The sequence below is a fragment of the Octopus sinensis genome, linkage group LG8, assembly GCF_006345805.1.
Source record: "Octopus sinensis linkage group LG8, ASM634580v1, whole genome shotgun sequence".
NCBI classification, from domain to species: domain Eukaryota; kingdom Metazoa; phylum Mollusca; class Cephalopoda; order Octopoda; family Octopodidae; genus Octopus; species Octopus sinensis.
In genome coordinates, this window is record NC_043004.1 from 30,320,198 (window position 1) to 30,333,788 (window position 13,591).

The 13,591-nt window shown below is 34.1% G+C and overlaps 1 protein-coding gene and 1 long non-coding RNA gene across 2 annotated transcripts in view; both read right to left on the minus strand.

The window, feature by feature from the left end:
* The window catches only part of LOC115215059 (tolloid-like protein 1), a 227,281-nt gene that overhangs the window by 83,694 nt on the left and 129,996 nt on the right, over positions 1 to 13,591 (minus strand). The window contains exon 3 of the mRNA XM_029784206.2: positions 3,859 to 4,039. Within this exon, the coding sequence (XP_029640066.1) occupies positions 3,859 to 4,039 (181 nt within the window). The remainder of the gene's footprint in view (positions 1 to 3,858; positions 4,040 to 13,591) is intronic.
* The window catches only part of LOC118764522, a 12,149-nt gene continuing 11,195 nt past the window's right edge, over positions 12,638 to 13,591 (minus strand). The window contains exon 3 of the long non-coding RNA XR_005000332.1: positions 12,638 to 12,649. This is a non-coding gene — a long non-coding RNA (uncharacterized LOC118764522). The remainder of the gene's footprint in view (positions 12,650 to 13,591) is intronic.

Consider the following 13,591-nt stretch of genomic DNA (forward strand, 5'->3'; position numbering starts at 1 on the left):
TTTCTCTTGGACGTCCATGGAAATAACAAGAAACATTCTGCATTTTGATAATCAAATATTAAGAAATGTATAAAAAGATTAAAATATTTTTTGTGTTGTACATAAATTTGAACAACTAAATCATATATGGACCCCCAAAGGTTATAAAGACCCTGGTTGAGAGCCACTGATCTAACTTTTTCAGTTAGAAACTATTTGAATATAATTTAATGGTCACTAATGAGATACAATATGCTGAAACTGTTTGTGGATATAGATGATTAAATATGTATGAAAATAAATACAATAATTTGGATTAATACATATATCTACTTGCCCATAGAAAAAGGTTGTTGTGTAAGCTGTAAATGAATTCTTTGAATAATCATGGTAGTTTTCTAGCCAACATTGTCTATTTTGTAACACAGTTTTTAGCTTTCCAAGCATAATCTGCCTATTCTGATCTAGCAGGAGAAATACAAGGTCACTCAGCTAGAAAATCTCCCTCAAATATCTCTCTGCAGTTTCCTAAAGTGGAACAATTTGCAGGAAGATTTTAAAATCTGCAGAGATGGGCTGATGACTATAGCATCGATGCTGAATGAAAAGTTCACTCCAAAACATTGTAGTTGTAGTAGTGGTGGTAGTGGTGGTGGTGGTGGTGGCGACGGCGGCGGTGGGCAGTGCTGGTGGTAGTGGTGGTGATGGTGGTCGTGGTGCATTATTGATATTTCCTGATAAACTTACATAACTTATAAATGCATCAGTCAAAAGCAGCCCTCAAAATTCCACTTCTCTCCCAAATCTCTCAGAATTGCAAGTATATCAGAAATACCAAAACTACTTAGTCAAACATTTCTGTTAATATCATACAATTTTATAGGGTTGTGGATTGGCAAAAAAGAGAGCTTGATGAACAAAATGCCTTATGGCTCTACTTTCAAGTACCATCAGAGTTGACTTTGCCTTTCATTGTTTTGTGGGGGTCAATGAAATAAAGAAGTAATCAGGACCTGTGGAGGGAGATGATCTTCACTAACAATAATGTAATGTCCTTATCTTTTATCTTTTACTTGTTTCAGTCATTAGACTGTGGCCATGCTGGGGCACTGTCTTGAAGAATTTTTAGTCAAATGAATTGATCTCAGTTCTTATTTTTTGTTTAAGCCAGGCACTTGTTCTATTGGTCTCTCTTGCCAAACTGCTAAGTTATGGGGACATAAACACACCAACACTGGTTATCAAGCAGATGTAGGGGACAAACACAAACACATAGATATACGAGGGATTGGTGAAAAGTTCTTGGCTTTAAGGATATTGTAAAAGGCCTAGTTGGAGGCCCAGCCTTCCAAGTTCTTTTACGGGGCTTAAAAAAACTGAAGGACTGTTGCAATGAGTGTGTGGATTTGAGAAGAAAAAATGTTGAATAAAATCATAAGTAACTGTTCCTCCTGTAGTTTCTTTTACCCAAAATCATGAACATTTCAGCTGCAATAACAAAACTGGTAAGACTTTCAATATTGACTCATGATACTAATTTTTATACTTCTTAATTCCACCTCAAATCATTTATTTGTATGTATATATCTTTGTTTTAATAAAAAAAAAGCCATCACTCTTATACCTAGTGTGCAATTTCTTTGGGTTTTTTTTTACTTGCCCCCTATATATACCACTTGTAGTCATTTTTCTTTGAAACCTGTTTCTATTATATATATGTATATTTTATTATTATTATTTTTATTATTATTATTATTATATATAGTTGAGGTGTATTCTGTTAAAAATGCATTAGAGTACAAAATAGAGCTCATTCACTCTTAGAATCACCAGATACCCAGCAGTATTATGGTATACTACCAATTTTAGGCTTAGGCATTTCTCGTGTGTGAAAAACAAAAAGGAAAAAATAAACAGAGTCAAAAGGAAGAAGGAGTATGATTTGACAGCTGTTTAACACTTTTGTTACCAACCCAGCTGAAACCACCTCTGGCTCTCAGTACAAATGTCTTGTTTTCATAAGTTTTGAATTATAATCTTCCACCAAACCTTAGTCACAATTTGTATTCCTAACACTAGCTGAATGATAACTAAGTTATTTTACTGAATTCTTTGTTATATTTAAAGTAATTGAAAGAAACGCAGAGCATCTCAAAATAAATACAGTAACGAAAGGGTTAATGACCACTACACATGTTTCAGTACAACATTAATCCACATATTTACAGGATTTTAAATTAAGTAATGGTTTATCTGTATAAGAGGACCTAGCTGTATCTCCTCAGGTGATATATATATATATATATTTATACATGATAAAACTTACTTGGAAATGGATCATCAAAATCAAACATTTACTTATGGAGACAGCGATTGTATATTACCTGAGGAGATACAACTAGCTCCTGTTATATAGGTAAACCATTACTTAATTTAAATTTAAATCCTGTATATATGTGGATCTATCTATGTTGTATTGAAACATGTGTAGTGGTCATTAAACATCTGTCAAATCATACTCCCTTTTCCTTTTGACTCTATTTATTCTTTCCTTTATATATATATATATGTGTGTGTGTGTGTGTATGTATATATATATATATAGTTAATCCAAACATGAAAACACAACAATGTGGGGGTGTAGAACAAGTATAGTGTTATTGGACGCTCAGGAAAGAAAAGAAAGAAGGAGGATTTAACTTTTCGAGTGGAGCTCTTTGTCAGAAACATAGTAAATGGAAAGATCCAAGGAAGGGAAGGCGGAGGAAAAAAACTCCAACGGTATACACACGGTGTGTGTGTATACTAGCGGGCCTCATGGCATTTGACTTGGTCTGTACAGTGTTGAAATGTATTCAAAAGGTACATATTGGCATCTATTGCAATGCCCATTTTCCTTACAATAAAAGTTGTTAAAAAGTAAAAAAAAATTTTTAGAATATGTAAATACAGAAAGTAATACAGATAATAATAGAGAAATGCATTGTACAAAAATGATAAAACATTTACTGAACTTCAGTATATACAATGTTTTTATCTTATTTCTTTGGAGAATATATGAAGAGTTTCTGTGGACTTCCTACTCTGGAACAACCTACATACAATTGAACACGTGAGAAACAGCCCTGCAGTGTTCGACCTTGGGACTTGTTAATAGTCATTATGTAACTGACTATCACTGGGAATTACAATTGTTTGAAACGAAAGGGGACATTTGTTGGTATTAGGGGTATTCTAGGTATAAATACGATGTCTCCCTTGCCCCATCCATCGAGGATTTTTGCTTTGATAATGAGAGGCTGTAGTTCAGTCATAACCATATATGTACCATTAGACAATGTTTGCAAATCCAGATTTCTGGGAAGCATAGTTGATGGCAATAAGTTGTGGTTGTGTTAGTAGTAGTGGTTGCCCTATAGATAAATAGGTATTAGCAGTTGCAGTGGTAGTATTGGTAGCACACTTTAGATATTCTAAATAAATGTTTATTCTGCCTCTGTCTGACTCTCCAACCCCACTTTCTATCTGTCACATGTATTTTTTCTCCAGAGAGAAAAAGAAGTAGAGGTAGTGAGATAGAGACACATATATATCTAGAGAGAAAGAAAGGGAGATAGTGAGAGAGATAGAAACATATAGAGAGACACAGAGGTCAGGCAGTGACTTCAAAGGAATAAATGTAATGTATAAACTTAGAAAGTTGGACATGGATTGAGTGATAGGGAGAGTATTTTTTCACTCAGTAAAAAGCATGGTTGAGAAGCAAACTTTTTACCACACAGCCACACCTGCACCTCTTGTGTAAATATTACACAATTTCATGAAACAATTCCAAATGCATGGGAAATTTTAGTTAAATAAACAGAAACTTTCACTCACCCAGCATCACTGTTGCCTTCAAGCTCAAAATATTCAAACTTAATTTTGATACGTTTATCACCAACAGCTTCAAAAATATATCGACAAGACACTAATTCTGGATAGTGAGATGGAAAACCAGGAGATGTGAAAGTTCCAGATTTTTTCAGTTGACTGCGAAAAATTTCATGACACTCGGAAGCTGCAAAAAGACACAAGAAAAGAAAAAAAAAACAGGTGTTAGTAAAGAAATAAAATTTTTCATTAATTTTCTCGTAACTATTTTTTTTTTCTACTTAGTTGGAGGACATTGATTCTCAATATCCTTCATATGTACAACAATCTGCTGAAGTGATTTCCTGCAAAATAAATTCATCCATCGCAACAGTTGGAAATGAATGAGCCTCTACTCAGTCACTTGGGCAAACTAGACATAATAGCTAAATATTCATAAAAAAATATACACTACTTTATTTAAAATGGAAGTACATGTTAGGTAAAGTAGTCCTATATATAACACTGTGTAACACAATTTTTATTTTGTGTTATTTCCTATTTGCTTCTATCTAGAAATCAAAGGAAATAACTACTATTCTCTTCAAACTGGATATCAATATTTCAAAACTGACCTAATTTCCATTACATTTCAAACAGATTCAGTACTGAGTTGCTGAAGCAGAAATATTGTTATAGCAAATATTCAGCTCAGTACCACAGATTTGCTTGTCAGTTGCTTGACTTTAACCACTTGAACATATGCACATCTCTGATCATGAGCAGAAGTAGTGGGGGAACCTCATAGCAATGTATTGAGAGCGATTTTTTGGTGCTTGAATAAATGTAACAAAAGTGAAGCTTAAAGAAAATATTAGCCATTTTTCGTAGAATGTAAATAAGTCACAAGGTGTACAGGTGCCAATACATTACAACCGTTTCAAGTGGCTCCATTTAATTGATCAATGAAAACATTACATCAATTTGAAAGAAACTGCTCTCTTCAGAGTAGATGACCATATAGATTTCAAACATAAAGGATAAAATGGAGCTGCTTGAAATGGCTGTAATGTATTGACACGTGTACATCCTTGTTACTTATTTACATTCTGTTCATCTAACTTGGAGCTGTGCAGACTATACTGTACTGGCAAGGTGCCTCAATTTAAGTACCTAATTCAGCTGAATCTTAATTATATACATATATAAATATTTATATATACACACACATACACACATACATATATATATATATGTGTGTGTGTGTGTGTGTATATATATATATATATATATATATGTGTGTATATATATGTGTGTGTATATATATATATGTATGTGAAACAGCTATGATATTTTGCGTCTTTGACTGAAGAGGGAAACTCAGCTGTGAATATTCCATGTTGTTTTATTTCCTGTTTGCTTAGTTTTCATCTACTTTTGCATTTACTCTGCTTTCATCTAACTTTTCTATTTGTATTCTTTTTGTTCAACCCTTGATAGATACATACATACATAAATACATACATACATACATACATACATACATACATACATACATACATACATACATACATACATACATATATATAGTCAACTAAATAAACAAACAATAAAATCAATAATGCCAGACAACAAGATAATGTGCACAAGGAATGTCTTAGTTTGATGCTCAGTAAAAAAAAGAGAGAGGTTTTGATGTTTCGAACATAGTTCTTCATTGGAAAAGAGAAAGGGAAAAATTCAAAGAAGGAAAAGAAATCGCCAACAGCACATAGATATATAACAAAAGATGGAGACAGAAAATGGAATATACAAGAAACTTTATTGTTGTGAGCAATAAAGTTTCTCATATATTCTGTCTCAATCATTTGTTATATACTGAGGAATTCCTGAGGTAGATCCAGTGACAATTGTGTAAATACCGTAGATGATATAAGGTAGCCTTAAGCCATGAATATGTTTCACCAGCGAACTACTGCATGACAGATTCTCTTGTCATAAACAACAAATGAGGGTTCAGTAAAATAAAGCATCAATCATGCTCTATGGACATGAATGTGTCTCTTGAGGCCTTCTGGTGCCTTGCAAACCTTTTGGTAAATGGAACAAGTTGAGGACTCAGTTTGCTTGAGTGCTTGTGGATCATTAACTATGTGTTTTCTTCAGTGGACAGCAAGGCCTGCTTTGCTTCATGCTATAAAACCATAATGATAGGTAAGATTTCCATTTAGAGGAGCAGCATTTTGCTAGCATGCCTTCATCCTTGCATGAAGTTGGTCTTGATGCTGGAGTTGACTTTGCTCAAAATATATAAGTATATTGTCTATCTGGATTGTTTTGTTGTCCCTTTTTTGTGTCACATAGCTGTCTGGATGTTTTGCATTCTTGTCCCATTTTTGTATTTTATATGTATATATACATTTAGAAATAACAATTACAATCCATGGATGGAATTTATATATATTTTAATGCATCACTATGTACATTTCCACAACCTTTACTTCCTGAAGAGGAGGTAAAGAGTATGTCTATCTAGGGTACACTGTGAATATGTGCTGAAATCTGAAAGAGAATAAGGGCAGGATAGAAGACATTAAGCTCATTAAAGGATGTACTCAAATCAAAAGCAAACAATGCCATACATGCCAGAATCTTCAATAACACTCTCCTACCTGTACTCTTGTATGCAAGTGAGACACAGGCTACTACGAGGATGATGGAACACTGACTGGCTACGACTGATGTGAGAAATATTACAAGAGCATATTTGAAATGAGACACTTCAAGAATGGAGCGGAGTGAACAATGTGATCACAGAATACCAAAAGCAGTTGCCAAGTGGTATACAATATATTGGAAGAGGCCACTTGGAAGGCTTGCATGACGATGGGGAAACAATTTACTTAAGTGATTTTGTTCAAGATTTTGTTCTTTCTACCTGTGGAGTTGAAGTCATAATGAAGTTAAGAAATGTTCTTTTCCAGGTGAGTCTTCAGAATGCAACATACCAACAAATAATAAATGCGTTGCAACAATTAATAAAGCCGAAGGAGAGAGACTGTTAATTGCAAACAGATTGAAATTATTGGAACTAAAGCAACCAGAAGATGAGTCAATCAGCAACTTTCTTCTTAGGATTAATTCTCAAGCTTTCTTCTTTCATTTGAATAGGTTGGAAGAAAATCCAGAAGAGGAAATCATGAAACTCATTTTTATCATTGGATTGTCATAATGAATTACACTGAAATAGCTGCTCTCGCATCCACCGTAGAATCAGAAACACTGTTAGTGAGTAGTTGACAAGCAATAACAAACTTTAATGTCAACAAGAATACCCGCAGTTATGATGTTGTTGTGAAAGGTTGAAATTGCAGGTATACATACAAAGCTTGTGTGTGTCCAGCATATAGGAAAAATTGTAAAAAGTGTAGAAAATTAGGGCATTTTGCAAGATTTTGCTGATGTAAAATGATCACCATTTGGACAAACTGGAACAACAAGGAAAGTGCAGATAACATAAGTTTTTGCAAGTGTTTTATAAATAACTGAAGCATAGATATGAAAGTGGATGCTGGGGCAGCTTATTCGATAGTCCCATTAACATTTGCTTCACAGTTAGGTATCCCATTTGAATCATGCTACAATAGATTATCTTTTGATGCTTCAGATCTAAAGGTTGTTGAATCAGTCCAAGTGACATTTAAACTTAATAACACTGACGAGTCATATAAATTCATTGTGATAGACAACCCATACTCTTTTGGGCTGATTGGAAAAGATATTGTATTGATACAAAGTAAAAAGAAATGTTGGCTTCTTTTTGACATCTTCGTCGTTGCATTCAGTTCAATCTGTTTCAATTTAAACATGGATGTGTTCCCAAAGGTTAAAGGTTTTGTGGCTTGAGTTAATTGCTCTGATACAAGATAAAGCGTGAGGAGTTCAGCAAGACATGCTCCAGTACATTTGGAAAAAGAAATGAAAGTTGAGTTAAAGAGGTTAGAAATGGGTATCATCATTCTGTTAGATTACTCTGGAGTCAGGTGTGTCTCACCTGTGATATGGCTGAGAAAAAAGATGGATCTCTTTGCGTGTGTTGATTACAAATGCACATATTGACACCTATTCTTTTCCCATACCATCAATTGACACTATCTTCTCTGGTTTTTCAGGTGTGAATTTTTTCTCCTCTCTCACTTTAAAGCATACATATTGGTAAATAACTTTAGTGGAGGAAGCAAGGTGGATTTGCACTATTAATACAAACAATGATTTCTACCTGATTAACAGACTTCAAATGGACCTTAAGAATTTGAGTGGCATATTTCATAACTGTATGGAAACTCTGCTAAAAAGGATCGAAAGAGTTGGGGTATACCAAGATGATATCCTCATCTATGCAAATAGCAAAGCAAAATTGACGAGCAGAGAAAATGCGGTAGTTGCAAGGCTAAGGTGCAGTTCTCCATTAACAAAGAAAAGTCATTCTCCAGAAAAAGAAATTTGACCTTCCTGGGAAGGAACATATCTGAAGAGAGTATTTCTCCATTTCAGAAGTTGGCAACAAAATTAAGACATACAAGTACCAATATTGAAGGAAAATATTGACAAAATATTGGGTCTGATGAATTACTACAGATCTGCCCTGGTGTATGCTGAGAAAGTAGAACCACTCTTAGCTAGATCTAAAGAATTTAAGCGGGGTAAAGTGCAAGTTAAGGTTTTCTGTATGCTTATCACTCATCTTGTGCAGGCTCAAGTTTTGTAACCATACTCAATGGAGATGAGCACTCTCACTATAGATACATTCTTGATTACAGTAGCTGGGGTGTTATCCCAGGAAGGACACCCAGTAGCATTCATAAGCCACACCTTTAGCCAGGTACAATGAAATTGGTCAAACATAGAGAGAGAGGTTTATGCTGCATAGATAGACTGCATCATTTCTTTCTAGGAAAGCAGTTTTATTTGGAAACAGATTACCAGCCTTTAAGATCCTGTTCGTGAAAGATCTAAATGTATCTCGATATGCTTCACAAAAAATAGCCAGGTGGAGTTTGATTCTATCACAGTACGATTTTGTCATTAAGCATGTTTCAGGTAAAAGTATTTTGCACATCAGTGACCTCTCTAAGCTGAGGTATAATGAGACTAATGATGATGTTATCATTTTCTTTGCTTCACATTTAGACAAATGTGACAGTGCATGGCAGCACATCTGTCCTGTAATAATGGAGCACATCAGAAATAGGTGAGGATGTAACACACTAAAACAATGTTCGACAATGTTGCATCCAAGGCAAAATACGTGATACATGCCAGAAGGAATGCTAAGAAGGATTTAAGCATTCTTGTGTCCAAATTGCTCAACTGAGACAGTAAAAAGCAATCTGCTTCAGGTCTTCACTTGTTTTGGTGCACCCACAACAGACCTGAATTTATTGCATGAAAGAATATGTTGTCATCAATGGGCTGTAGGAAAATTGAGACACCTGCTTATAGTTAGGCATCTAACAGCACTGCTGAAAGAGCCATACAAACTGTGAAAGCTGCACTGAAGCATTTTGATCTGAAGACAGGGAATTTCGGCAACTACTTGAACAAAATTCTGCTCAACCATTGGAGTGCCTCAGGTGGTCGTAAATTACAAATGGCTGAAAAGTTAATGTAAAAACCACTGAGGGTTGCTGTCAACCCATTCTTTGAAATAGGTGAGGATGTAATACACAAAACCATGTTCAACAATGTTGCATTCAAGGAAAAATATGTGATACATGCTGGGAAGAATACTGCATGGATTAAGAAGGAGGGTTGCTCACAGCATTCAGTGGCAGTTGCGCAACTGGCCCTGCTAAACTCATGGGAACCAGAAATAGAATTGAGTGCAACACTTGGCACACTGGTTCACACTGAGTTTGCAAAGATGCCCAACAGTGATGGTGCAATCATATCAAGTCCCCAGGCTAGGCATGACACCAACACTTGGAGTTATAGGAGTGGAGCAGCCTATTACTGGCAATGCTAGCCCTTGAAGAGCAAACAGGTAAATTTCATCAAGTCCTCAACTGCAGCGAAGTGCAAGAATTGTAGCAGGATGTAAAAGCCAAATGTTTCAAGGATGAATAAGGTGATAGTTGCATTGGGTTGCTGATTTTAGTATCCTGATATATATATATATATATATATATATATATATATATAACTCTCATGGGAAGTCTCATGCAACCACGTGGAAATCATGAGATGAGAGATGAATGAGCTGGCAGCTATAAAAGGGGCGATACTGCTACGCATGGGGAGGATGATGCTAGGAACTGTACAACATGGCCCTCAGAAGTGAGCAGTGTAAGTTGCAGTTATGAACATTCAATATACTTTCCAATGAGTGAAACATAACCCATTGTGACCAGCAGTGTACAGTAGAATTTGATGGTCTGGTCAATACTGTGATGTGTGTGTGTGTGTTTGCATAATCCTATATGTGTGTATTCATTTAACAATGTCAATATTTTTAACCAAGCCACTGTTAAAAACATACTAAAGGCTAGATTTAAGAAAAAAGATAACCATGCTAAGATGTAAGGGAGTTTTAAATAAACAAATCTTCTAAGTCTGTCGTAATACAAAAATTATTATTATCTTAGTATTATGACTAAGTATTCATAGAATAATGTCTTATGGTATTTTTGCAGATTATTTCTTTCAGAAATTTCTAACAACATTTGTTAAGAAAATAACAGGACGGTATGAACATTCATACTGGCAAGATTTAAAATCCATCATACTGATATGACACATGAACTTTAACATAATAACATGAAATATCAACTTTATCACACTAACATGAGATAACAACTTTATCATACTAACATATCAATTTTAATACTAACATGGCATACCAGTTTTTCATGCAAACTTGATATAAAGCTAATGTGACATATAAGCATTAATACCAAGGTGGCATCTGGACTTTAATGCTCTCATGAGGCCCTCAGTCAAACTGTCCAATCCATGCCAGCATGGAAAGCAGATGTTAAAAAATGACGATGATGATGATGATGATGTTGAAGATATATATATATATATACACACACAAACATATATATATATATATATGGAGAGAGAAAGAGAGAGAAACAAGTAAATCTAAGGATAAGCAAGTTAGGCAGGTCAATATACAAAGTATATTAAATACATCAACTACAAAAACGTATATCTGTTTACATACGAAAAGGTCTGACTTACATAGAATAGAAATGATATCAAGTATTAAAGGGGTTGAAGAAAAGTATTACTTTTCTTCAAAGAGGTCAAATTGTTGGTGCTTGTATGGTAGGTGCTAGCATAACAAAAACAGTCAAAATGTTTGGTGTATCAAAAAGTACTGTCTCAAAAGTAATGACAGCCTTTGAGAAGGAAGGAAAAACCTCCTTGTTGAAACAAAACTCTGGAAGAAAACCAAAACTTTCAGACACGGACTGCCGAACTCTTACATGAATTGTTAGAAAGGATTGCAAAAGTACAGCTCCTAAAATTATGGTAGAGTTTATGACCACCTTGAGAACCCTGTTTTCACAAAAACTGTTCACTGGGTGCTGCACAAAGCCAAATTTCATGGGAGGGCTATAATCAGAAAACCACTACTTTCAAAAACAAATGTTGCAGAACGCTGAGAGTAGAGTGGAAACCTACAGAATTGGTCCCTAAAGCAGTGGAAGAATGTTATTTTCTCAGATGAGTCATCCTTTACCCTATTTCTGACCACCAGCCGAGTATACGTGTGGAGACAGCCAAAAGAAGCATTTGAACCAAACTGCCTTCTTTCAACTGTTAAACATGGTTGAGGATCTATGATGATCTGGCGGGGCTATATCTTGGAAATCTGCCAGCTCAATGGTTGTTACTGAATGGGAAAAGGAACATTCTAGTGAAGTTGAACATCTTGTCTGGCCACCACAGTCTCCATCTCTCAATATTACTGAACATTTATGGTGCATTTTAGAAAAACAAGGAAGGAGCCAATATCCTCCACCATCATCACTACAAGAACTGGAGACTGTTTTAGCTGAAGGATGGACAAAAATTCCTTTGGAAACAACTCAAACTTTGTACAAATCTATACCTTGTAGAATTCAAGTTATAATTACTGCCAAAGACAGTCGTACCCCATATCAAAATAAATTTGTTTGAAATTTGAAGGTGTTTCCATTATTTTGTCCAACTCCTGTATATATATATATATATATAATTACCCATACACACACACACACACACACCACACACACACACACACACACATATATATATATATATATATATATATAATATATATATATATATAATTATATACATATAAATTAATACATCTGTCTTGTTTACACACTCGTCTTCATCTTATGTTTTTTTTTGTAATTCTCACTATATACATATATATGTATGCATATATGCATATGTGAGTGTGTGGGTGTTTGTCTCCTTGTTATTTAATCGCATGTAGTTGTAAATCATAAAATTGATGTCATTCATTTCGAATATTCTGCAAAAACAAGCCTGACCATGGGGAAGTATTACGTTGTTTGGAAATATTTGAGGGTTTATGACAGGAAGGGCATCCCCTCTGTTGGAAAATCTGGCTCAGTGAACTCTGTCTGACCCATGCAAGCAGAGAAAGTGGATATTAGAAATGAAATGAAGAAAATGAAGGAAGCTATGTATGTATGTGTACTGATGGTTACATCTCAATCAATGATGTATTTTGGGAAAATAATGAACGTAACAATATACGAAGCAGAGCAGAGGGAGGAAAATCTATCAAATGCTGGTATACTGATGATGCTGAGTAAAAATGGAGAGAGGGAGAGAAGGAGGTGAAGGGAGGAGGGGGAATTGTTTGATCTATGTTGGCTGCTAGTTGTGTTTTCACAGTTATATATTACATATACACAAATTTATACATCCATAAGTTAACATATACATATGTGTGTATGCTTGTATACATTTTGTATATATTAAGTGTAAAAATAAAATCTACACATGTGCATATATGAGTGAGTGTATATATATATATATAATATATATATATATATATATACACTCAGATATATAAAAATAAAATCTATACATGTGCATATATGAGTGAGTGTATATATATATATATTTATATATATATATACACACACTCATATATGCACATGTATAGATTTTATTTTTACACTTAATATATACAAAATGTATACAAGCATACACACATATATATATATATATATTTATATATATATATATGTATGTATATATGTATATATATATATATGTATGTATATATATATATATATGTGTATATATATGTGTATATATATATATGTATATATATATATATATATATATATATATATATATATATATATATATATATATGTGTATGTATATATGTATGTATGTATCTATGTATGTTTGTATACATACATATGTGTATATCAATACTTATAGATACAAAAATATAGATATGAATAAGCATGTAAATCCATTATCTTTCCAGCTAGGTTGACAAATCAAGATAACTTACTTGCCTCAGGACATTGCAATAATGTTCGTATAATTTGATACAAACTAATGATGTATAATTTAAACATGCTTCCAGATAGAAGCTTGTGCTGGCATCTTATACATGCAGTCATTGCTGCTTACCTGTAACTAGCAATGATAGTTTATATAATGGCTTTATATAATCATATAGATGTATGCCTTTATAGATGTATGCACT